Source organism: Epinephelus fuscoguttatus, linkage group LG9, assembly GCF_011397635.1.
Source record: "Epinephelus fuscoguttatus linkage group LG9, E.fuscoguttatus.final_Chr_v1".
Classification (NCBI taxonomy): Eukaryota; Metazoa; Chordata; class Actinopteri; order Perciformes; family Serranidae; genus Epinephelus; species Epinephelus fuscoguttatus.
The window spans coordinates 27,192,872-27,215,440 of record NC_064760.1 but is presented as its reverse complement, the minus strand read 5'-3'; the positions used below and the strand labels follow the sequence as shown (position 1 = coordinate 27,215,440).

General features: G+C 41.3%; 3 protein-coding genes across 3 annotated transcripts; 2 read left to right on the top strand and 1 right to left on the bottom strand.

Moving 5' to 3' along the window:
• Positions 1-606: 606 nt before the first annotated feature.
• On the top strand, positions 607-5,092 carry ccng1 (cyclin G1). Its single transcript, XM_049585193.1, has 6 exons — positions 607-820; positions 2,379-2,642; positions 2,744-2,997; positions 3,364-3,442; positions 3,606-3,716; positions 3,917-5,092. The coding sequence occupies exons 2-6, from the start codon at positions 2,379-2,381 to the stop codon at positions 4,106-4,108; spliced, it is 900 nt and encodes a 299-aa protein (XP_049441150.1). The 5' UTR covers positions 607-820; the 3' UTR covers positions 4,109-5,092.
• nudcd2 (NudC domain containing 2) lies at positions 4,752-8,655 on the bottom strand. Its single transcript, XM_049585194.1, has 4 exons — positions 8,256-8,655; positions 6,593-6,641; positions 6,343-6,494; positions 4,752-5,499 (listed from the first exon to the last, which is right to left on the bottom strand). The coding sequence occupies exons 1-4, from the start codon at positions 8,442-8,444 to the stop codon at positions 5,416-5,418; spliced, it is 474 nt and encodes a 157-aa protein (XP_049441151.1). The 5' UTR covers positions 8,445-8,655; the 3' UTR covers positions 4,752-5,415.
• Positions 8,656-8,705: 50 nt separating this feature from the next.
• On the top strand, positions 8,706-22,507 carry gabra6a (gamma-aminobutyric acid type A receptor subunit alpha6a). Its single transcript, XM_049585192.1, has 10 exons — positions 8,706-8,801; positions 9,196-9,302; positions 9,415-9,482; positions 10,226-10,446; positions 10,544-10,626; positions 10,893-11,036; positions 11,942-12,094; positions 12,187-12,434; positions 15,291-15,535; positions 21,499-22,507. The coding sequence occupies exons 1-10, from the start codon at positions 8,737-8,739 to the stop codon at positions 21,518-21,520; spliced, it is 1,356 nt and encodes a 451-aa protein (XP_049441149.1). The 5' UTR covers positions 8,706-8,736; the 3' UTR covers positions 21,521-22,507.
• Positions 22,508-22,569: the final 62 nt, after the last annotated feature.

Genomic DNA, 22,569 nt, shown 5'->3' with positions numbered 1-22,569 from the left:
ATTGCACATTTAGACAGAAAAGTAGACAGAAAATGACAGGTTGTGGTATGCTGTGGTCTCAGCAGGGTCAGGATCTCTCCAGACTGTTCCAGAAACCTGCCAGTAGGCGTCCATTTAAAGAGAAGAAGAGGCAGCAGAGTGTAAGGATGAAGACTGGCCTATGAAAACAATTAGTACATGACATTTTAATAATTTCTGTACAGTTTTCCAGAAGATTCACCAACAATTTTGCTGTTTTCTGTTATTCCTCCTTCGCTGTAATGTTGCACACATTTTTTGATATCTATATTTCACCGAACGCTAAAACGGATAAGGAATTAACTCGTAAATTGTGCCGCTTTAATGTTGAAAATAAAAGTGATTTTAGTGTAAATGTAACATTATTTTATTGCCAGTATAGTAATGAAGTAACAGTGGATAGCAAGTCACGGCCATGTCCCCCCTCCTTCCCTGTGATTGGCCCCCTAATCCTTATAGGGCGGGACTTAATTGTGAATGACTGGAAATATATCTAATCAAAATCTAGAATGCGGAAGGCCGTCCGTCGATGACCAATGAAAGCTCACCATGTTTGGTCATGGGCTTGGTTTTATGCCCGCATTAATACACAGACTGCCCTTTTCCCCGTCGCCTTACGCCAAGGGTAGGGGGGTGTGCATAGGCAGAAATTAACCTATGCTTAAAACTTTCTTAACTGAAAGTACATACTTACACGTTTTTGTGTTTTGAACCTCTTTTCACTCGCTTATCCAAAGCGTGTGGAGGCTTTTTTCCATCGCTGTTTTTTCCTTACATTAAAGACAACGTAACTTCGTCCAAGGTAAGTTAACCAATCTTGCTTCTATATCATGTTAACTGACTATATGTTAAAGCTTAAGTGGGATTGGGGATTTAAAACCTTGTAACACGTCGTTAAGTGGCTGTCCGTAGCTGAAAAGAGACTAAACTAACGCTGTGAACGTTGGAAATTAATGTTAGCTTTAGCGGTTGTAGCGTTAGCTAATGGTTACGTTAACGTCAGATTAGTTTGTCATTTCCCCTTCGACGTCATAAAGCACAACGTTAAACTGATTTAACACCCGCTGTGTTGTGTCTTGTAGTATTAGCCACTGATTTATTTGTTAAACTGTGTTATCTGACTTGTGGTTGTTGTCATTAGGCTCTGTGTTAGCTCTCCATTGGTGTGTATGGCAGGGACATGTCCCGACATGACGCAGGTCCTGCTGTGCCACTCACATGGCCTGCTTCTCTGATGTAAAGCCTGATCATGTGCCCTGGCTATCAAACGTGTTACTAAAACACAATTATTTATATATTTTAAGGAACTTAAATCAGTGTTATATGATATTATACTCCTTAAACACGTGAGAAACTTTGACATGTCCCTGCCCCCGTTATGTACCTATGTTGTAAGTTAGCACCACCCTTTGCCAAGTCCAGTTGAGTCCAGTTCAATGACAGCTGTTGGGGGAAGGCTTGTTACTCGATAGCTTACACATTTGGAAACACTCCCATGTCTCACTTACTCCTGAGCATTTCATATCCCCAGTCCAGGTCTATTCTTATTAGTAAACAACATCAAGGTGATATGCTGAAATGTGCTAAAAAATCATTTGTATTGCAGTACAGCTGTTTTAAAATGAACCAACCATTAGATGTCATTTACATTTCATTCAAATAGTATTTTCCCCAGCTGCTAACATTGGAGAGTAGAGCCGCAACAATGAATTAATTAATTAGCTGTCCCTCTTACATTTTCACCAACTAATTTGATGAACAGACAATGGATTTGTATAATCTTTTAAAGAATAGAAGTCAAAATTCTCTGATTCCAGTTTCACAAGTGTGAATGTTTTCTGGTTTCCTTCTCTCCTCTGTTGACAGTAAACACAATATCTTTGAGTTGTGGACAAAACAAAACCTTTTGAGGACGCCATCTTAAGCTTTTGTTAACACTGATCAACATTTTTTCATCTTCTGTCATGTTATAGATCAAACATCTAACCAATTAAATGAGAAAATAGTCATCAGATGAACTGACAAAAAATATTTCCAGTAGTTGCAGCCCTATTGGAGAGATGACATTTTATGTAGGAGGAGGAGATAGGCTGATATACCATTAAAGGCTAGATATCATCTTGGCTTTGGCTATCTTAACATTATGCAGCTGCTGTCTTTTTCTGGTCTCAGTTCACAGATGCAAATTTGTAACTTATTTGAATCTTACAACAGAGTGAAACAGGTTATGTCTACCTGCTTTGTCATCATATCCATGTTATTCTTTTCACATTATCAGTGCTGAGACTTGTAGTCAAAAATAAAGATTTTTTTGCTAGAATGAATCAGTATTATTGAGCTCTTCTTTCCTATCTGCACAGATGATTGACACAGTGACAGGACCCGGAGCCCAGCCCTTTGCAGTTCAGCTGAAGGCCCTGACAGATCTGGAGGGCCGTTATCAACCAAAGCTGAGCGGCTTGAGGCTCATCGAGAGCTCCCAGGACAATGGCCTCAGAATGACCACCAAACTGAGAGAACTGGAGGTGAAGGACCTGCTGTCTCTGACCAGGTTCTTTGGTTTCAGCTCAGAGACCTTCTCACTGGCCATCAGCTTGTTGGATCGATTCCTTTCTGTAATGAAGGTTTGTAAATCCATTAATGCCCATAAAAGTGCATCATGTTCGCTGACTAGACGTAATAAAGGTTGTTGCATAATCTAATTTCCCTTTCCTGTCCTCCACAGATTCAACCAAAGCACCTGTCCTGCGTGGGCCTCTGCTGCTTCTACATTGCCGTGAAGTCCGCAGAAGAGGAGAAGAACGTGCCTCTAGCCAACGAACTGATCCGCATCAGTCAGAATCGCTTTACAGTGTCTGACATGATGAGGATGGAGAAAATCATAATGGAGAAGCTGTACTGGAAGGTGAAGGCCCCCACTGCCCTCCGCTTCCTCCGCCTCTTTCACAGCCACATCCAGGAGCAGCTCGACGCTGAGAGGTAAGGACAGACGGTCACATCAACCTGCAGGGCTGAACCATGACTCAACAAGATTATATTTACTCTACTAAAATGTGTCTTCTCATATTTGGCTTTAAAGAGAACACTAGCCAAAAATGTTTTTAAGGCCAAAAGGCACAGTCCTATGTGAAATCATGTAGATTCATGTGACGTGTTGTAAAACAAATATAGAAATATGTTCAAAACATTATCAGTGATATGACTTTGTTGTGCTTAAGTTAAAATAAATCATTTTTGTCACTGAATTGACATGGGAAGATTGATCGCAAATCTTTTGAGCTCTGCCTCACATCCATCTTATAAATAAGTTGCCATCTAGACTCTAAAAGCATTTTCTTTTTACAGCAAGAAGATACTGAGTCTTGAGAGACTGGAGGCTCAGCTGAAAGCCTGTCACTGCTCGTTTGTCTTCTCCAAAATAAAGGTAGGCCAAAACAACTGGTCTGCCAGCATTTTAACGGTGGCCTATTTCCAGTTGGAATTATATTGTATAAGATTATTTCATAATGTCAAAGTGATCCAGTTGTTCTGCTTTCCTAACCATTTGATTAAAAGTCAAAAAGCTGAACCTCTCTGTTTCTCTGCAGCCATCTATGCTCGCCATGGCTCTCCTGTGTTATGAGGCCCAGGAACAACATGATCCTGAGCACACTGAGAAAATACAAGAGGTCCTGAACAGTCTGCAGCAGCAGCTGAATGTAAGCACCAGTTGTCAACAATCTTAAATATGTGTTCTGCAATTGACAACTCATAAATAATCTTTCTGGTTTTGGCAGTTATGTTTGGTCAGAGCCCAAAGATTGTTTGTGAGTATGTGTGGAAATTGGTTACTATTGCATTAAAGAACAGACACTCAGGTGTGTGGTGGTTTTTTTGTTTTGTTTTCTTTTTTCTGCAGATCAGAGACGGGGACCTGATTTGTGTGCGAGAGCTGGTTGGAAAATGCCTGGTTGAATATGCCACCACCAGGTGCTCCAGGCCTAACGGCCAGAGGCTTCGCTGGACTATTTCGGGAAGAACTGCACGTCAGCTGAAGCACAGCTACTATAAGATCACTCATCTTCCCACCATTCCTGAGTCAGCTTGTTAAACCTGGAGGTACGAACGGGTGACCTTACATGCAGGGGAAAATTACAGCTGTCCCCAGATGATCTTTTTTCTCTGATTGGATTCAACCTTTGTATGGTCACCCACGTACAGCTCCAGTTATTTTCCTTACAGATCTTCATCTGTGATGATGGATTTCTTTAAAGAAAAGCTAAAAATGTTATTTTTCCCTAACTTTGTTTCACCATCATTCATTCATCAAGCACACTGTATGTTACCTGCCCCAATGACAAGGAGTAATGCTTCGTCAGAAAGGTTTATCTACTGCCATCCTGCTAAGTTTTACTTTCCTGGTTGAGTTGCTTGCACAAGTGTACAGTATGTTCTTGTTAAAAATCCGTACCAAGGTGTTTGGTATTTCCCTGGAACGGGTTGCTGGTTTTAAGCTACTAAGTATAGAACCACCTAGGTCCTCAGTCCACCATGTGGAAGAGGAGGGAGAAGGATTTTGTGAACAGCAAAAATATAACCAAGAAATCGGGCCCGAAATCCTTAACTCCCACCCTAGGTTGCTAAACTGTCCTGAATGCACACTCCTACCCAAGGTGATGATTTTTTTGTTTTTGTTTTGATACAACGACGGAGCTCTGGTTTTCTCCAGTGAAGTGAGGCTACTGACGATCGTGTCTGTATGGCTGACCATACTGTTAGAGCTGAAATGTCATAAGTGGTTACAGATGAGTTGCTTTCACCAATTCTTAATTTGTGTACACAGAGTGAAGTACCACATGTATTGATTGGTTTCAGTTGTCAATTATGCAGAGAACACTAAAAAAAAAAAGGTTGTTGCAGTGGAAATGTGGATTGGAATTTGTATTGCATTTTCTTTGCCAGTTTCCCCGTCTAGTAGAAGTTTCCTTTAGTGGTAAAAATAAAATGTGTTCTCAAATTCAAAATGGCTAATTGAATACACCATCTCGTTAACCTATGTTCTTGTACCTTTCAATAAAACTTTATTGAAAAGCTATTGCTTGTGCATTCTTCTCATTATTAAAAGACATCACAAAGGCTTCTTACAACCAGATAAAACAGTTTCTTTAAATCGTTCTGCCTGTATATTGAGTCTCGCAACTTGTCAAATCAGGCCTAAACAAGCCAGATGAGTCTCTGTTGAACAGTACAGTCTTGTAGACCACCTGGTGTTAAAGTTGAAGGCCAATCTTTTTCTCTCAGGAGCTCTGATTAATCCACTGGTCCTCTACACACCAACGACGTCCTCAGTAGTGTTCATTTGGCAGAGGTGAGGTGACATCTCCAGCATGTAACATGTTTTTGGCATCATAACACCGGTCACTTCCGTAAACTGGAAAAGTCTGGACCACCACCAGCAAAATTCCCAGATATCTCTGCACCGCTGAAGTCAAATCCTGGATTCTAGCAAAGAAGAGTGCAAGTAAATCATTATTTGGAACCCTGTTGCCACCTATCAAGGCTAGCGTGCATTTTCATTCATACAATACTCAAACAAACCTGCACTCAATATCTGTAATGCTCTGAGCATAAATTCATTGTTCACTTTTTTTTTTTGTGGCAAAGTGATGTCATCAAGTTTCTATTTGGCAGTACCACTTTCTAATAAGGAACATAAGAGGGTTTAAAAGCTTTAAACATTGATTTAATTGTTAATAAATAATTAACTAGTGCTTTATGAAGCAGTTAAAATACATTGATTAGAACAGGTTGCCAATTAGTGAAAAAAAATAATTTATTGGCATCTTATCACCACAGACTTGATGGCTTATTAGAAAGTAAGAAATCTATGAACATTTATTAATAGCTTACAAATCATTTATAAACCATCAATAAAGCTATTAGTCACAACTAATATGAGAGATTTTGCAGGTGGCTATGGAGGTAGAGTGGGTTGTCCACTAATCAATCCCTTGGGCAAGATGCTGAAACCCAAATTGCTCCTGATGGCTGTGACATCAGTGTATGTGTGCAGGTGGCACCTTGTTTGGTAGCCTCTGCCACCAGTTTGCGAATGTGTGTGTGAATGGGTGAATTTGACATGTAGTGTAAAATCAGGTCCATTTACCATTCCATCTTCTAAGCCATTCATTAGGGGTGGCTTATTAAAAAGAGGTATCTATCTGGCTAACAGAGTCACACTGATGTGGCCATATGTAGAGGGAGACAGGTGTGCGTCTGCTGACTTGTAATAATGTCTTGGCAACATACACCACGACCCTTCAGTGGGCACTTAATTAAACTAACCTCCCGCTGGAATCTCTCCAGTGTGAGCTTCCTCTGCATCTGGTCCTGGACCCAGGCGTTTGCACAGTACTCCCCCTCTAGCAGGGAGGACCAGCAGTTCCCTGCCTCTCTGTTAGTCTTCATCAGAACGATCCGGATGAGACATTTGTCCTCTGAGCAGAAAGAGAGGTAAACAGGAGTGAGATAAGGGTGGCTTCTGTACATCACAGTCGAAGTTAATGAGCATGTTGCTTAGAGGCATGCAGCTTACCTAATGTCCATGTGGCCTCGTCAGACACGGTTGTGTCAAACAACTTACCCTGACAGAGTGTAAAAAGAAGAGATGTTAATGTATGTGTTCACTTAGTATTCAAAAAAATCAAGTGCTCCCACTTTCAGTGTATAATTTTATAGATCTGAAAACCTTAAGTCTTTATAGCCTGTATGCAAAGCAAAGACATGTTTCTCTACCAGATTTTTGCCTGGTGTGTGGGGCTCAGCGGCATCTATTGGCACAAACAGTGTAACCAAAGTCAATGCGACTTCATTACATTGCAGCCATCTTTTTTTAAAGGAAAGGTGCTGTGTATCCTGTGGTCTGTACACTGCAAAGTCTTGAGGGACCTTCAGTTTTTCATCCTTTCTGGTTAATTTCATAACACTGAACTACATTTCGACTGATAAATACTGAGGCCAACATGGCCTTGGATTATTCTGAAGCCCTTTCTGGTGTTTAAGAGACAAGATATGAGAGAAAACTCACCCTTATCGGCCTTGCATCATGCCTTAGGTTGTCTTATGCTACTACTACCTTCGCACTAGCTTAAAAATGACTCAAGTACAAGTATGAGTAAAGTACTTTACACTCGCCAAGCCTCTGCTAATAATGAGCTTGCCAGTCATATAGCCAGTCACATAGAAGCTCTTTGGCATTTTGACGTGTTGACTTACTGAACAAAACAATCTTAAATGGCACTCTCCCGAGCAGTTCTCTGCACTGCTATGAAACGTTACCAGAAGTGATTTTACCCGACAAAGTTGACAAAAAGAATTGTTGTGTTTTCAATACTTTAGAATGAGCCGTTTTTATCAACAGCCATTATATCTATGGACGGTGGCCCAGAACGGACAAACCAAACAGTATGCTTACATGACATTAGAGAAAAACATTTTTTTGTGTTAGTCTGACTAAAACTGGACTTTTATAACACATGTGAACATGTTAGTCTGACTGAAACCATCTAAATCGAATCTCTACCACACCCAGATGATGCAACAGGGAGTCTTCTCACTCCTGCATGTATACAGGACCCAAATGTACAAAGCCTAAATGTTATAAAGCTGTCTACCATGATACCAGTTTGGCGATAGCTAACCATAGCTATTTTGTTTGTTGATTGTTTGGTCTGTGCTGAAATAGGTCTACTGGAATATTAATACAATACTAACAAGCTGAAAGGGGGCGTACTGCCACCAGTCGCAGCAGAGTTGGACATATTTTGGTCAAGAAATTTGGTCAATAAACCCTCCTGGACAAGTATACTGGGACAAGGACTGTGGTCCAATTAAGTGGCCTGGTCATGCTATAACCATAGCTCAACTTAACTGTGCATGTAAACATACTGATTGGTACTAGATAGGGCCATTCATATTTTCACGTCCACCACCATAGTTCTCCTATACCTTGGTGCAAGGGAGAGGTTTCAGTTCTGCAGCTTCACCACTAGATGCCACTAAATCCTACACACTGGACCTTTAACATTTGTATTACAGTGGGACAGCAGATCGACAACAAATAGTATCCTGTTTTTTACATTCTGCATTACAACAGATTCAGACAGTGCAAAGAGAAAATATGTGAGGAAAGAGGATCTCGCATCTTCCCCATTTACCTTCACTTCTATTGGTTAAGATGATGTTGACTGGGTGTTTACCTTAATTATTTCCTTCCCTTTGACATGAAGCTCGATGTCTCTGGATCCCAAACGACACTTGACCTCTTTAGCAGAAGTCCCATGAGGCACATTGACTTCGATGAAAACCTCCTCCATGGTCTGGTACCAGGAGCCCCAGGGTGTCTTGCAGGGGACAACACCACTCCTCTCCTCGAAGTGCACCGACATGCTGCGGCTTCTCACCGGCTGACAGGTCGGCTAACGTCAGCTGACTAACTAACTTACAGTGCGTGTGACTGACGGAGAAGTTATGCTAACACTTTATCTTTACGACTCCTTAAAGGACTGTTATTGTAGGCAGCTCAAGTTTAATTAGTATAAGTATTTCGTAGTTGTGTTATCTCTCGCCATGTTGTTTTGCCCCTCACTCTCTCGAAACTTCTTCTTCTTCTCTCAGTTCGGATTTCACTTCCGGTTGTGAACAACATTGTGGCCGCAGCGCCATCTGCTGTCATACACAATGGACTACAACAAGAATATAAATTCTGATAAGATAGATATCAGAGATACATGTTTTGTAACCTGGTGAGCTGCATTGACTTAACTTGTTATTTTTGTTTTGATTATTTTTATTTTGGCTTTAATGAAGCCGTTAGAACTCACTGTTTGTCTAAAAATGGAGTGGATTTACTAATCTGTTAATTAGATTACTGCTCTTGACTTAGTACCTCCGGTGTCAGTATGCATACCAACCCCTCACTTTAACAACACCAAAAAGGACTCTAGCTCTGTTTTTAATATAAAGTATGAGTTGCTCAGAGAGTTGACTGCAAATTTGGGGATACATACTGCTCAGGATGGCCCTCCTGACATTAACTGTTGTTACTGTTATCTGCTGGATAAGGTAAGTCTTCCTCTCTGCATGAACATGGGTAAGAATACCATGTGCCTGAGAGGTTAACCTTTTATTTCTCTGCAGTCCAGCTAGTGTAAGTGGGAATGAGAAGATTTTCTCAGACAACATCACTCGCATTTTGGATCGACTTTTGGATGGTTATGACAACAGACTGCGACCTGGATCTGGAGGTAATTCAGACTTTAATCATAAAGTCTTGCTCCTAAAGACTTAGGTAAATTGAGTACATGGTGCAAGACTATTTTTGTGCATTTTGTGTACAGTTGTTAATCACTGTTGCAGGTGGTGTTACGGAGGTGAAAACAGACATCTTTGTCACCAGCTTTGGACCTGTATCAGATGTCGAGATGGTAAGATACTACTGCTGTAAGAAGATGTAAATGTGCTGACTGTGGGAGATAACAGCGCTTCAGTGACCACTGAATGCCTGCCTTATGGGCAATCTGCCATGAGACCATCTAATGAGCTTTAATCTGTTTGACCAGCCTTATAACTCCATTATTGATGGCCTCTAAATCAATATGACAACATGTCAGACAGAGGGAATGGCTGAATGGATTGATTAATGATTATCTGGGATGAGTGGCATCCATCACTGCCTCGTCATCTCTTCTCACCTTCCACTGCAAGTTGAAATGGCTCTCCATTAGCTTATTATGCACACTGATGAATGACAGGGACTGCATGTTTGGAGTGTACAAAGATTTAAGTTTAAAGGTCTACTGTGTAGGATTTAGGGGCATCTATGGGCAGAAATGGTATATAATATAATAACTACGTTTTCCAGTTCCTGAAACATAGAGTCATTGGGTTTTCAGTAACTAGAATGAGCTGTTTATATCTACATGCAGAGCACATTCTCTTCCTCAGAGTCCACTATGTTATTTCAGTCTTCCACAAAGGACAAATCAAACACTGGCTCTACATAGGCCATTTGTGTTTTCGCATCAGCTGCCATAGTTTTCCTACATGCTTGGCACACTAGATGCCACTGAATCCTACACACTAGACCTTTAAAGCTAAAATTTAGGGTAGTATGGATCGTAGAAAATAAAGTCTAACATCCACTAAAAATGTCATGTTCATGCAACAGGAGTACACCATGGACATGTTCTTCCGTCAGATGTGGGTTGACGAGCGGCTAAAATTCGAGGGCCCCACTGAAATCCTGCGGCTGAACAACCGCATGGTGGACAAGATCTGGACGCCAGACACTTTCTTCCGAAACTCCAAGAAGTCCATTTCTCATAACATGACCACGCCGAACAAACTTTTCCGCATCATGCAGAATGGGACTGTTCTCTACACCATGAGGTGATCATGCATTGTGTACTTTTCTGATGGGGCCATTTGTGGACACTAGCTTTATAAAAAAAAGATTACCCATATCTGTGCATTCTCTTGCTGTTAGACTGACAATCAGTGCAGAGTGTCCAATGAGGCTGATGGACTTCCCCATGGACGGCCATTCCTGTCCTCTCAGGTTTGGAAGCTGTAAGTACAAGCCATTTCACTCAAATTGCCCTGCTGGGCAGCAGCTTGGGTCTGTGTTAATTTCCTGTCAGCTGATATCATTCACATACACTGCAAAAAATCCAACAGGAATTTAAAAGAACCCATTTGTAATTTCAGTGCTGTCAAGTTTGAAATGGTCTATAATAGATGTGTTCATAAAAAGAGAGAAGAATAATGTCCAGATTCATAAATGTGTCTACCTTTTAAGTTTTAAAAAAATTTTCTGATTGCCTTTGCATCTTTAGACGCCTACACAAGCAGTGAAATCCTTTTCAGTTGGAGGAAGGGACTAATAGCATCTGTCGATTGTCCCCCCGAGTCCATAAGTCTTCTGCAGTATGACCTGGTGGGACAGACTTTGTCCAGCGAGATATTCAAATCAAACACAGGTAATGCTCACTGTCAGCTATCACATTGCGCTTCTGTCGCAGTCATACCTGCACTTAGAAGTTTCATTTTTAAAAAAAACTGTCATGAGCTGATGAATCTGAGACGAGAGAGAGAGAGGTCAGGTGAGTTTCTTCAAACTCTGCACTAGTGTCCATTACTCCCCCACACTAGAGCCAGTGTAAAAGCAAAGACTTCCTTGAGCAGCCATCTAGTGTAAGATGCTTAAGTGGTCAGGCCTAATGCGTACGGTGTGCCTTTAAAAAGAACTATGGGGTTTAAAGCCCAGTGAATGCACCGACAGAGGGGAGGAAGGATGGTGTAGTGTGTGTGTGTGTGTGTGTGTGTGTGTGTGTGTGTGTGTGTGTGTGTTTTCTCTTTTCACCAGAAGAAGAAGTGCTCCCCTGCTGTGAACCCAGCAGATTCCTGGAATAGAGAGGTAAAGGATGAGGCAGGCTCCAAAACACAGAGATGATACCCATTTAAAAATGGAGAGAAAAAGAGGAAACCTCTGTATGTGTGTGTGTGCAGCGTGTTTTTAGTCTGTGAATGTCTGCATGCATGTGTTTAGACAGAGCAGGGCAGTGTTACGCATTGTGACAGTGCATGCTCTCCTCCTGCCCCCTCCTCACTGGCTCCTTCCTCTTGACTTTATCCCATTTCCAAATGTCTGCTGTGCTCCCTCCTCCTTCTCTCCTCCTTTTCATCCTTCCTCTCCTCCTTCCTCTTGTCTCACACATGTGCTGTCTTACAGTTAGCGGGCTGTTCCAGCTCTAACAGCAGCAATATATTTATATGTTTCTCTCAGCAGCTTTTCTGTTTCAAGGTCAGGCAAGGGCATCCATTCTGTGCTATCCTGCTCTGTCCCTCGGGGTTGCTCTCTTCACACGCGCTGTTTATCTTGCAGGTCACTACTCTGTGCAGGTGGTCCATTTCCACCTCCAGAGGAAGCTGGGCTACTACCTCATTCAGACCTACATCCCTCTTATAATGGTTGTTGTGTTGTCACAAGTCTCTTTTTGGATCAACAAAGAGTCTGTTCCTGCACGCACAGTTGCTGGTATGCCCCTCTTCCCACCATTTCATACATGCTAATCATATCTGATGTAATACTTCTCCATGTGTGTTTCATAAATACATGGCTCCCTCCAGGCATCACCACAGTGCTGACCATGACCACCCTGAGCATCAGCGCCCGTGAGTCACTCCCCAAAGTAGCCTATGCCACCGCCATGGATTGGTTCATTGCTGTGTGTTTTGCCTTTGTGGCGTCGGCGCTCGTCGAGTTTGCAGCAGTAAACTACTTTGCCACCCTCCAGGCCAACCGTCTGAAGAAACAGAAAGCTAGACAAGACAAGCTTGAGGTGATGGCTGCTGGCATCGATGATGATGATGACATGGTGAGAAGCTGACTTCATGATAATGTCATTATTAAAACATGGTGATCAATTAATTGAGTGTATCAGATGTCCTAACACCTTTCTGTGCCAATTTTATATCAGTGTTTGTAGAACCAGAGTAACAAGTAAGTGAGTTTTATTAGTTAAGTTTGCACATACTAAAGAACTTCTAATTTTATTTTTGCTCTTTCAATTCATATATTACACATAAAACTGAAGTTGGTAGGTGGTATGTTAAAATTTTAAAGCCCCTGAAAACAGGGTTTTTATAACTAAATGAGCATCATTTTGAGCATAGGTTTAGAGTTCAGCACATGGACAGTGTAAAACAAGTAAACATAGCCATCATGACGTCACCCACTGGTTTGTGGAGTAACGTTTTGAAGCATGTTTTGGCATGTTGTCCGTTACCATCTTGCTGTCTTGAAGTGATTTAGACATTTAGACTCTTGTAGTGACTTGTCAATCACAAGTTAGCCATGCGCTAAAGCCCATCCCTGCTTCATTGTCTCTTTTACTCTAAATGGGACCATTGGCGTCATGTTTTAGACCTGGAGGCTACACCCACTTCCTTAATAGAGTCTGTGGCTCAACCGTCAGAATTTCAGCAAATTTCATTCTTCAGATTATTTGGGTGTGGTTTCACATTTGATAGACACTGCTGGCAGCATAAAAACGAAACCGTCCATTACATTAAGATTTAAATGTAGCAAAACTCTGACTGGTGTGTTGAAATATGTGATGTCAGCCTAACAGAATACCACAGACAAACAAACAGCAAACAAAAAACCGTACAAGTCTCTCGTGACATGTGGCAGAAAATCTTGTGTTAATGTTGGACGCCATTGCACAGTAAGGTGCTGATCAAAAAATAGTTTTTAAGGGGCACTGTATAGCACACCTGATAGAGTGTGCACCCCATATAGACTGAGTCATTGTTGTCCTGTCAATAAAGGCTAAAATGCTTAAAAAAAAAAAAAAAAAAAAAGGTTTTAAGAGTAGAAATATAATAGTAGCCTTGTATGTCGGGAAATAGTCCTATTTTTCAGGCAACACTGTAATATTTAAGTAAAACTAATACATTAAAGACACAACATACTGAATGTATTTTAAAGGTTACAGAAATAGTTCTGTATGGTAAACATGAAGCTAACACCAGCCAGTAGCTGTGAGCCTACGTTAGCATAGCTTAGCTAGCTATTTACCCCTGTTTTCAGTCTTAATGCTAAGCTAATGCTGCATTCACACTACGAGCGACAGAGCAACAGACTACGAGTCATTTTCAGTGGAAGTTGGTGACATGAAGCTGAAAACTGAAGCTACAAATGCTACAAATCAAAGTTGAGCTGGCCTCAACTTTATTAGTGCTCCAATGATGCAATGAAGCGTCAACCAATTAGATGTCTCATTTCTAGCTGTGGTACGTTACTGTTTTATATAGCTAAATTAGCTGATGCTATTCAAGTTTTATATGCATTGTAGTTAAGACAGGGATGCAATGGGGTATTGAAATGTGATGTTAAAATGAGGCTCAGACATATTTTTTTGATCAAATACAAGCTTTACATGACATTCAGTTGAGTGGCTTTGTGGCAAGTAGCAGATACACACAAGCCCGTCTCAACGTACACGTTAACGAACGTTTGACCAACAATTCAGCAGTAACTTGGTGATGTTGTAGCTGGTCATGCTGTTGCATTGACGCTTGTAGTGTGAACACAGCAAAAGTGTGACTGGAAAACCAATTTGTTCAAGTCCTATCCCCTGACCAGTGGGCTATCCTGATCCTAATCCTATCATAACCAGCATAACAGTCGTAAAAGAAACTGGGTTTCCCCATACAGATCACACAGTGACACTAAGCTAACCAACTGCTGGCTGTAGCAACATATTTAGCATAAAGACTAATGCTCAGCAAATGGGTGAAAAAGTATTTTCTAAAATGCTGAACTATTTAAAAAAAAAAATCAAAAAAATGGAAAAAATTATAGAAAGTGATCTCTTATATGTTATGTTTTTCTATTGGGCTGAAAAAAAACATGGTTATATACAGGTATAATAAACATCTCTACAGACAGGCTTTCTGTAAGAGCTGATTGAATTGGTTTTGTTCTTAAGCTCGGTGTAAAATAACGTCAGCTTACGCTATCACTTGAAGAAGGCGTGCGATCATATCTCATGGCATCTGAAATGCATTTACATAGCTAATAATGGCAGGTACAGAGACTCCTCACTGTTGCAGGGAGTTTGATGCAGTGATGTTGATAATGAACAGGAAGCCAGCAGCTCCAGACTCAAATGTAGAGAGAGAGAGAGAAATCATGCCACAGATAGGAGGTCTTTTTCTATGCATTTCCAAGTAGTCACCCTGCCTCTTCCATTCTCCTCATTCAGGGCACTCCACACATTAAATAGTAATATGTGCTGTTGTAGTGTTCTCATCTCTAGCTATATGCTTTATGCTAATACAGTAAGCCACCACAGCATCCTCCTGGGATCTGTCTCACGTGTAGGGCTCATGGTTAGATGCTTTAAAAATAGCCTCAGTGTGAGAACAGAGAACTCCAGCTCTCCTCGCTGCATAATCTCCTAACCATCCTATGGGCATCCAGCGAACTACCTGCTGCGTTCTATAGGGATGTTGGCATGCCAGTGAAAGAAATCTCCTGTGGGAACCAACATAACTTCCAGCCACATATACATGATTACAACATGTTCAAACCACCACACATGTACTTGCTGGCTGAAAATTCCCAGTTTGTTTATTTTTCCCCCCTTTTTCTCACTGAGTAGAAAAACCATACTAACATCTCATCTCTTTCTGCTTTTCCTCCACATCACCCCTGCTCCCATCAGTCGGACTGCAGCCCTCAGGAAGGCCTGAAGAGGAGAAACCACTCAGTGTGTCGCAGTGAGCCAGGAGATACTCCACCGCTGCCGATTTTCCTCCAGCAGGGCTCAGCTTTTCCTCAAATCCCACAGCTGGCCGGCACCAGCCCCATCGACAAGTACGCCCGTATCCTTTTCCCTCTGGCCTTCGCCCTCTTCAACCTAATCTACTGGTACATCTACCTGGCCAAGGACTCCATGGAGAGGGCCAGGTACACTAAGTCACATTCAGTTATCTTGTTACATTTACATCTTGGTACTGTTATGATGATATTCTATATTTTTTTTTTTTATCATCAACAAATCCAAATCTAACAGTGAGTTAGTTGTACTAACAAGTACTGTCTGTGTAACACCTGATGTTGCTCTGAGGAGTTTTCCTCAAATGGGGGTACGTCTAGCCGTAGGGGTACTTTGCAATACTGCAGAGGGTCTGTGAGATATTTTAAGAAATGTTTATTTATGTGTTGTCTCAGAGTTATTTCATGATTAAAAAAAATTGGTTTGCCATGAAATTCGTGAATGATTCAAAACATTTGAAACATAGCATTTGCTGTTAAGTGTTTTTAGTTTAGTTAAGTTTGTTTTTTTTAGTAAATCATACACCGATGGTGCAGCGCTGTATTGTACCTCTTGATATAGGCTTTTTTCTAGCAAAAATGTTACGCACTGGTCAGAGGATGCCTGGCTGAAAAAAATATTTCAAACAGGCTACAGCAGGGCTGTCCAAACTTTTGTGTATGGGGTCCAGATTGGATAATGTGAACATGCAACTGTTTAATCTTTCAATGAAAAAGTATTCAAATTTCCACCACTCCTGAAAGCTGCAGCCCTCACTGTTGAATTAAGACTCCTGTGCTGTTCTGCTACCTTTCAGAAAATGTCTGCCGATAGGTAACTGTTTGTCTGTCGTGTACCGTCTGTTTATGAAAACACACTAGTTCCACCTGTGCTTGGTGCATGCCTTTAAACTGTATGACAGTCCTGCCATCGTGAGGTGAATGGAAAAAATGCAAAATGATCTTGCTTGATTAACCAATATTGTGTGGTGGGCCATATGTAGTATATTTAGAACAGAGGGTCATTTAAAATCAGTCCGTGGGGCCAGACTTTGGACATGCCTGAGCTACATGAAAAGGGAAAAAAAAATTGAGAACCACTGGCATAGAGCTCCAGAAACCTCAAAACACGTCAGTGAGCCACACTGTTACGCTGGGAGACATGTTCCTTTATTGTGATGAACATTTTAGTTTATTTTGAGTCAGTCATACATATTGCACACTGTCTGGCTGCCATATATACGTAGGTGATCACAAAATGTGTACTAGTCCATGCCTGAAAATGTAGTCCCTGACAAATGCACAATCTGTTTCTGTTAGAGTAACGTTTTCTAAAAAACTACAGTGTCCAGCTGTACAAGCTTTGCAATTTTACAATTTTACAATTTATAGCTTTACAATATTACTTGGACTTGAACATAAAAAACATAGAATATCAACAGCTTTATCCGTAAAGTGTTTCTCTGCCGTAGGTAATGGAGACTGCAAGATGTCCCCACCATTTTGTTTTGTGAAGCCCTAACTCAAAGCAATATATACAGTACAGGCCAAAAGTTTGGACACACCTTCTCATTCAATGCGTTTTCTTTATTTTCATGACTATTTACATTGTAGATTCTCACTGAAGGCATCAAAACTATGAATGAACACGTGGAGTTATGTACTTAACAAAAAAAAGGTGAAATAACTGAAAACATGTTTTATATTCTAGTTTCTTCAAATAGCCACCCTTTGCTCTGATTACTGCTTTGCACACTCTTGGCATTCTCTCCATGAGCTTCAAGAGGTAGTCACCTGAAATGGTTTTCCAACAGTCTTGAAGGAGTTCCCAGAGGTGTTTAGCACTTGTTGGCCCCTTTGCCTTCACTCTGCGGTCCAGCTCACCCCAAACCATCTCGATTGGGTTCAGGTCCGGTGACTGTGGAGGCCAGGTCATCTGCCGCAGCACTCCATCACTCTCCTTCTTGGTCAAATAGCCCTTACACAGCCTGGAGGTGTGTTTGGGGTCATTGTCCTGTTGAAAAGTAAATGATCGTCCAACTAAGCATAAACCGGATGGGATGGCATGTCGCTGCAGGATGCTGTGGTAGCCATGCTGGTTCAGTGTGCCTTCAATTTTGAATAAATCCCCAACAGTGTCACCAGCAAACACACCATCACACCTCCTCCTCCTCCATGCTTCACAGTGGGAACCAGGCATGTGGAATCCATCCGTTCACCTTTTCTGCGTCTCACAAAGACACGGCGGTTGGAACCAAAGATCTCAAATTTGGACTCATCAGACCAAAGCACAGATTTCCACTGGTCTAATGTCCATTCCTTGTGTTTCTTGGCCCAAACAAATCTCTTCTGCTTGTTGCCTCTCCTTAGCAGTGGTTTCCTAGCAGCTATTTGACCATGAAGGCCTGATTCGCGCAGTCTCCTCTTAACAGTTGTTCTAGAGATGGGTCTGCTGCTAGAACTCTGTGTGGCATTCATCTGGTCTCTGATCTGAGCTGCTGTTAACTTGCGATTTCTGAGGCTGGTGACTCGGATGAACTTATCCTCAGAAGCAGAGGTGACTCTTGGTCTTCCTTTCCTGGGTCGGTCCTCATGTGTGCCAGTTTCGCTGTAGCGCTTGATGGTTTTAGCGACTCCACTTGGGGACACATTTAAAGTTTTTGCAATTTTCCGGACTGACTGACCTTCATTTCTTAAAGTAATGATGGCCACTCGTTTTTCTTTAGTTAGCTGATTGGTTCTTGGCATAATATGAATTTTAACAGTTGTCCAATAGGGCTGTCGGCTGTGTATTAACCTGACTTCTGCACAACACAACTGATGGTCCCAACCCCATTGATAAAGCAAGAAATTCCACTAATTAACCCTGATAAGGCACACCTGTGAAGTGGAAACCATTTCAGGTGACTACCTCTTGAAGCTCATGGAGAGAATGCCAAGAGTGTGCAAAGCAGTAATCAGAGCAAAGAGTGGCTATTTTGAAGAAACTAGAATATAAAACATGTTTTCAGTTATTTCACCTTTTTTTGTTAAGTACATAACTCCACATGTGTTCATTCATAGTTTTGATGCCTTCAGTGAGAATCTACAATGTAAATAGTCATGAAAATAAAGAAAATGCATTGAATGAGAAGGTGTGTCCAAATTTTTGGCCTGTACTGTACATGTAACATCATACAACAGGTTTTATGAGGTTGACCATACTGATCTCTTCTGAATCTGAATAATATTGGAGAACTGAAGATGAAAAATTGCTAAGTCCCATTCCCTTGCTGTCAAGCCTATCAAGCTTTTGCATCTACAGTAGCATGTCAATGCGGCCTTCACAGTGATATCAGTAGTTGGGTTTCCATCCGAATGTAGTGCAAATTTTCACCAATTTTTTTTTAGAAAATTGGCAAATGTAATGTGGCGGTAATTCTCTAGTCAGGTGGCATTGCAGGAGAGGGTGTAGTAAGATGACGTTTTCTTAATTAAAAGAGCGCATATCAAATCTCAAAGTAAGGAAACCAATGGATGTATTATAACGGAAAGCACATCGGACAATGGAAATAGAGCTTTTGTTAAAAGCCTACAGAGATGGCGAAAACAGCTAACTGTGTTCTATGCAATGATGGTACGTCAAGACTGTATGTCATCATTTATTTGCTTATGTCCTTAGTTCTTATTTCAGAGGAAACAATAGCAAATTTCTGAAATAATATTATGTTTCTGAATTAACAGAGAGAAGTAGACAGAAAGCACTACAATATGCATTTGGGAGCTACATTCACATTGTAATTTGTCTGAGAAGTCCTGTGAATGAACAGGACATTAAAATAAAGGGTAAAGCTCATTCATCCCACGTGCTGACAACTGACAGCATAAACAGGGTCAAAAATGTTGTTGCAAAGCAGAGTGAACCAGTAAATTGTTTTTATTTAAGCTAACCTTTTGTTATGACCATTAATATGACCAGATAATGAACATAGCTATCATGACGTCACCCACTGGTTTCTGCAGCCAGCCTCAAGTAGTTGTTCAAAGAACTGCAGTTTTTGGCATCTCCTTGTTAGCTTCATTTTTCAGCCCCGGAGGTTGCCGCTTGGTTATGACTCCCTGTAGTGTAGCCCATTGCTATCAGAACTGAATTATCACACATTTCCATTTGTTTAAAACGCAAAGTGCCTCAAATAATGTATGACCACCTAATTCAAACTTAAAATGTTAATGATTTATAAATAAATTCAACCATCTTTGTTTGCTAACATGCTATCGTGAGCTAACGTGAGTTAGCATCTTACCTTGGAGATAACAGAGGAGTTTTTGTTGATCTTAATGAATTCAACTGTGAGTGAGGTCTTCCACTCTGTTAAAGCCATGTCCGACATCTCTCATCTTGCCTTTTGGCTTTGAAATAGCGAAAAATACAACACACACCTCTAAACTATGAGGATATCTGCTGTAGGATTTGCAGGTTTCATATTATGCACATTGTTTTGACATTCTCCCTTGTTCTTAAAACTCGACAGGCCTCCCGAGCTTAGTTGCGGTTGCTAAGTGGCCGATCTGAGGCTTAGCAAAGGGTCAGTTGTCTGGTATATCACAGGAAAATTTAAAAAAGACCAATAACTTTGTGTAACAGAAAATCTTTTTATTTTTGCAAACCTTAAGATTTATGTTGTGATCCTTCGGGAATGTCTCAGCTCAACCATTTGGAAGCACAGACGCACTACTCGTGTTTTTACCCAAGTTCAAGTTCTTTATTCTGATCATGTGCACAATAATTACAATGAAAATCTTTGTCACCCTCTAACAATGCTCATTAAATATCCGTGAAAAAGAAAAGAAAATCACACAAGTAAAGCAATATCTATATCTAGGACATAAAATATTGCAGGTTGAAATATTCACCTAAAATATAAACGAATTTGTGTAGACAGTATTGCTAGTTAATCTAAACAGAAAGTAAACAGGATGTAGTAAATATATATGTACAGATGATGGTTACATCTTACAGGTAAGCTTCCCTTTTTGAGTTTAACCTTTAAACTTTTAAGTGGTGCGTGACAAGGCAGCAGATCCAAAAAGCCTCTCATGCAAAACATTAAAAATAGCAGAGACATACTTGGAAGGTATCCAGCACTCTTGTAGAAATGAGGTAAAAAGGGGAGGAAAAAAATCAGACAATGGACGAAGTATATTTATGCATACTTACTTTGTATCTCAAAGAGCTACAAACCTGTCTCGCTCTGCTCTAATTATGATAGCTTCAGTGGAACAATAACTACCCACAGTTTTTGTCAAAGACTTTTATCTAGGCAGTAAAGACATCAATAATTTCTAATGCTGAAACAGCCCCGGGAGTTGCAGGGGGGGGAAAAAAAGAGGAGAATGATGTTAGGTGGCGTTTGTTGCTGCATTGACGCCAGCACTGTGGCTTTTATCATCATCATCATGGATTTACAATACAACAAGGGGCTGGGCGCTCGGTTAATTTGAGAAGAAAAATATGCATCAAGCTCTCTCCTCTTTTTATATAAGGTTTACCTGAGGGCTGGCAAAGCCCCAGCCGTTTTAATGACAACACTGTTTCTCCATGGGGAGCAGGTCTCACAGGCAAAAGAAACCAGAGCTTACTTTGTACATTAAGCACATGAAAAAGCCACTATTCACTTTCCCGCTTATAAGTGAGCCACTTATAGAACACAAAGCTCCATGTCCAAGAAAGAAAGAGAGATACAGTGCAAAAAAGACATTGAGAGAGAGAAAGAGACGGAGGAGAGAGAGAGAGAGAGAAAGATGTGTTATGCAACACTGGGGAGTGCAAATCTGCTCATCATGCTTCTCATGTTCCTGTCAGAGAATTTTTATGGTTGTTTTGTTTATAACGTTCTGCAGAATAATGAGAGAGACAAGATGGAGAGCATGAGAACAGCTGCAGCACATCTATTCCCTTTACATATTTTTGCCACGTCCCTCGCTCGGTACTTTTGAAGAAGGCACTGAGAGGACAGGGAGCACAGTAACAGTTTGGGCTGTGCACTGCAGATAGAGAGTCTCTCTGAATGTGGGAAGAGAGACGTATCTGTATGCTCCTCTCACATTTTGTGCTCTGCTGTATTCTGGTCTTGCAGGGACGCGGTTCTTGAAAACTAAGAGGACCTGGAAAAGGGCACGTGCAGCCGGAGAGACCTTCAGCATCCTGCCAGCCTCACCTCACCCTCCTCTCCCTCTCTCTTTCTGTGTGTGTGCGTGTGTGTGTGTGTGTGTGTGTGTGTGAACAAGCTCTCAGCAGTCACTCTGCTCTCATCTGACAGAGGAAATGAATCAGAAACTCATTTATTCTCCTGCCGCACATCTATTCATTTCACAGGCTGTGACCACTGCCCACTTGTGTTCTGATCAGTAGCTGAAGAGCTGCCCTTCACGGGGCCTCAATCACTTTAAAGCCCGCCACGTACACACACACACACACACACACAACAACTTCTCGGGTGCCCTGGACCGAGACAGACGCCACACACATATGAACACGCATGACCCTCAGACACACACTTAGACACACAAACCAAGAAACACATCAAAAAGAAGTGGATGATATAATCTATGATGGCTGTAACTGGTGGTGATGCAACAGTGAACCAATGCTTTCAGAAGCCTGCCCTCTACAGAAGCACAGCTCCCACTACAACAAGATCAAAGGCAATTTAGAGGAGGCTCGCATCCCTCCCCGCGGCTTCAAAAATGTACTCAAACCTGAGAAAATGAATTGTGGGATTGTGTTTTCCATCCCACCTTTCTGCTCTGGCGCTCTGGTGCTCCCTCTGCATTTTCAGATCTACTGCAGGTCCTCGGAAAACATCGCAGGGAAGAGTGGGATATAATACCCATGGGTGTTGATGACATTAATTTTCCATTTTTGTACTGATGCTGCATGATTGTTGGGCACAGATGTTTGCATATGAAGTGTCTACCTGCAATGGATGGAGTGTTATTCTCTCTCTAGCCTCTCAGTAACGTAAAAACTGGAGGAATAAACTTGATCTAACTTGACATTTTGACCACTTTAACCCTTCAGTGATCCCCACTGTTTGACCTTGTCAGGATACAGACAAACTCATCTGCTGTGTACTAAAAATAAGAATAAAATATGCCTGAAATTAACACCGCTGTTGTTCATTTCACTCCTGGCATAAACGCTCGCT

Bases quoted from the DNA above. Each gene is read 5' to 3' on its own strand.
- ccng1 (XM_049585193.1), top strand. From the start codon at position 2,379: ATGATTGACACAGTGACAGGACCCGGAGCCCAGCCCTTTGCAGTTCAG. The intron at 2,643-2,743 runs GTTTGTAAATCC...TGTCCTCCACAG, and splicing joins GATTCCTTTCTGTAATGAAG to ATTCAACCAAAGCACCTGTC. The intron at 3,717-3,916 runs GTAAGCACCAGT...TTTTTTCTGCAG, and splicing joins GTCTGCAGCAGCAGCTGAAT to ATCAGAGACGGGGACCTGAT.
- nudcd2 (XM_049585194.1), bottom strand. From the start codon at position 8,444: ATGTCGGTGCACTTCGAGGAGAGGAGTGGTGTTGTCCCCTGCAAGACA. The intron at 6,495-6,592 runs GTAAGCTGCATG...CTTTCTGCTCAG, and splicing joins CGAGGCCACATGGACATTAG to AGGACAAATGTCTCATCCGG. The intron at 5,500-6,342 runs GTTAGTTTAATT...CTTCTTTGCTAG, and splicing joins TGGAGAGATTCCAGCGGGAG to AATCCAGGATTTGACTTCAG.
- gabra6a (XM_049585192.1), top strand. From the start codon at position 8,737: ATGGACTACAACAAGAATATAAATTCTGATAAGATAGATATCAGAGAT. The intron at 8,802-9,195 runs GTGAGCTGCATT...ATTTCTCTGCAG, and splicing joins GATACATGTTTTGTAACCTG to TCCAGCTAGTGTAAGTGGGA. The intron at 9,483-10,225 runs GTAAGATACTAC...TTCATGCAACAG, and splicing joins CTGTATCAGATGTCGAGATG to GAGTACACCATGGACATGTT.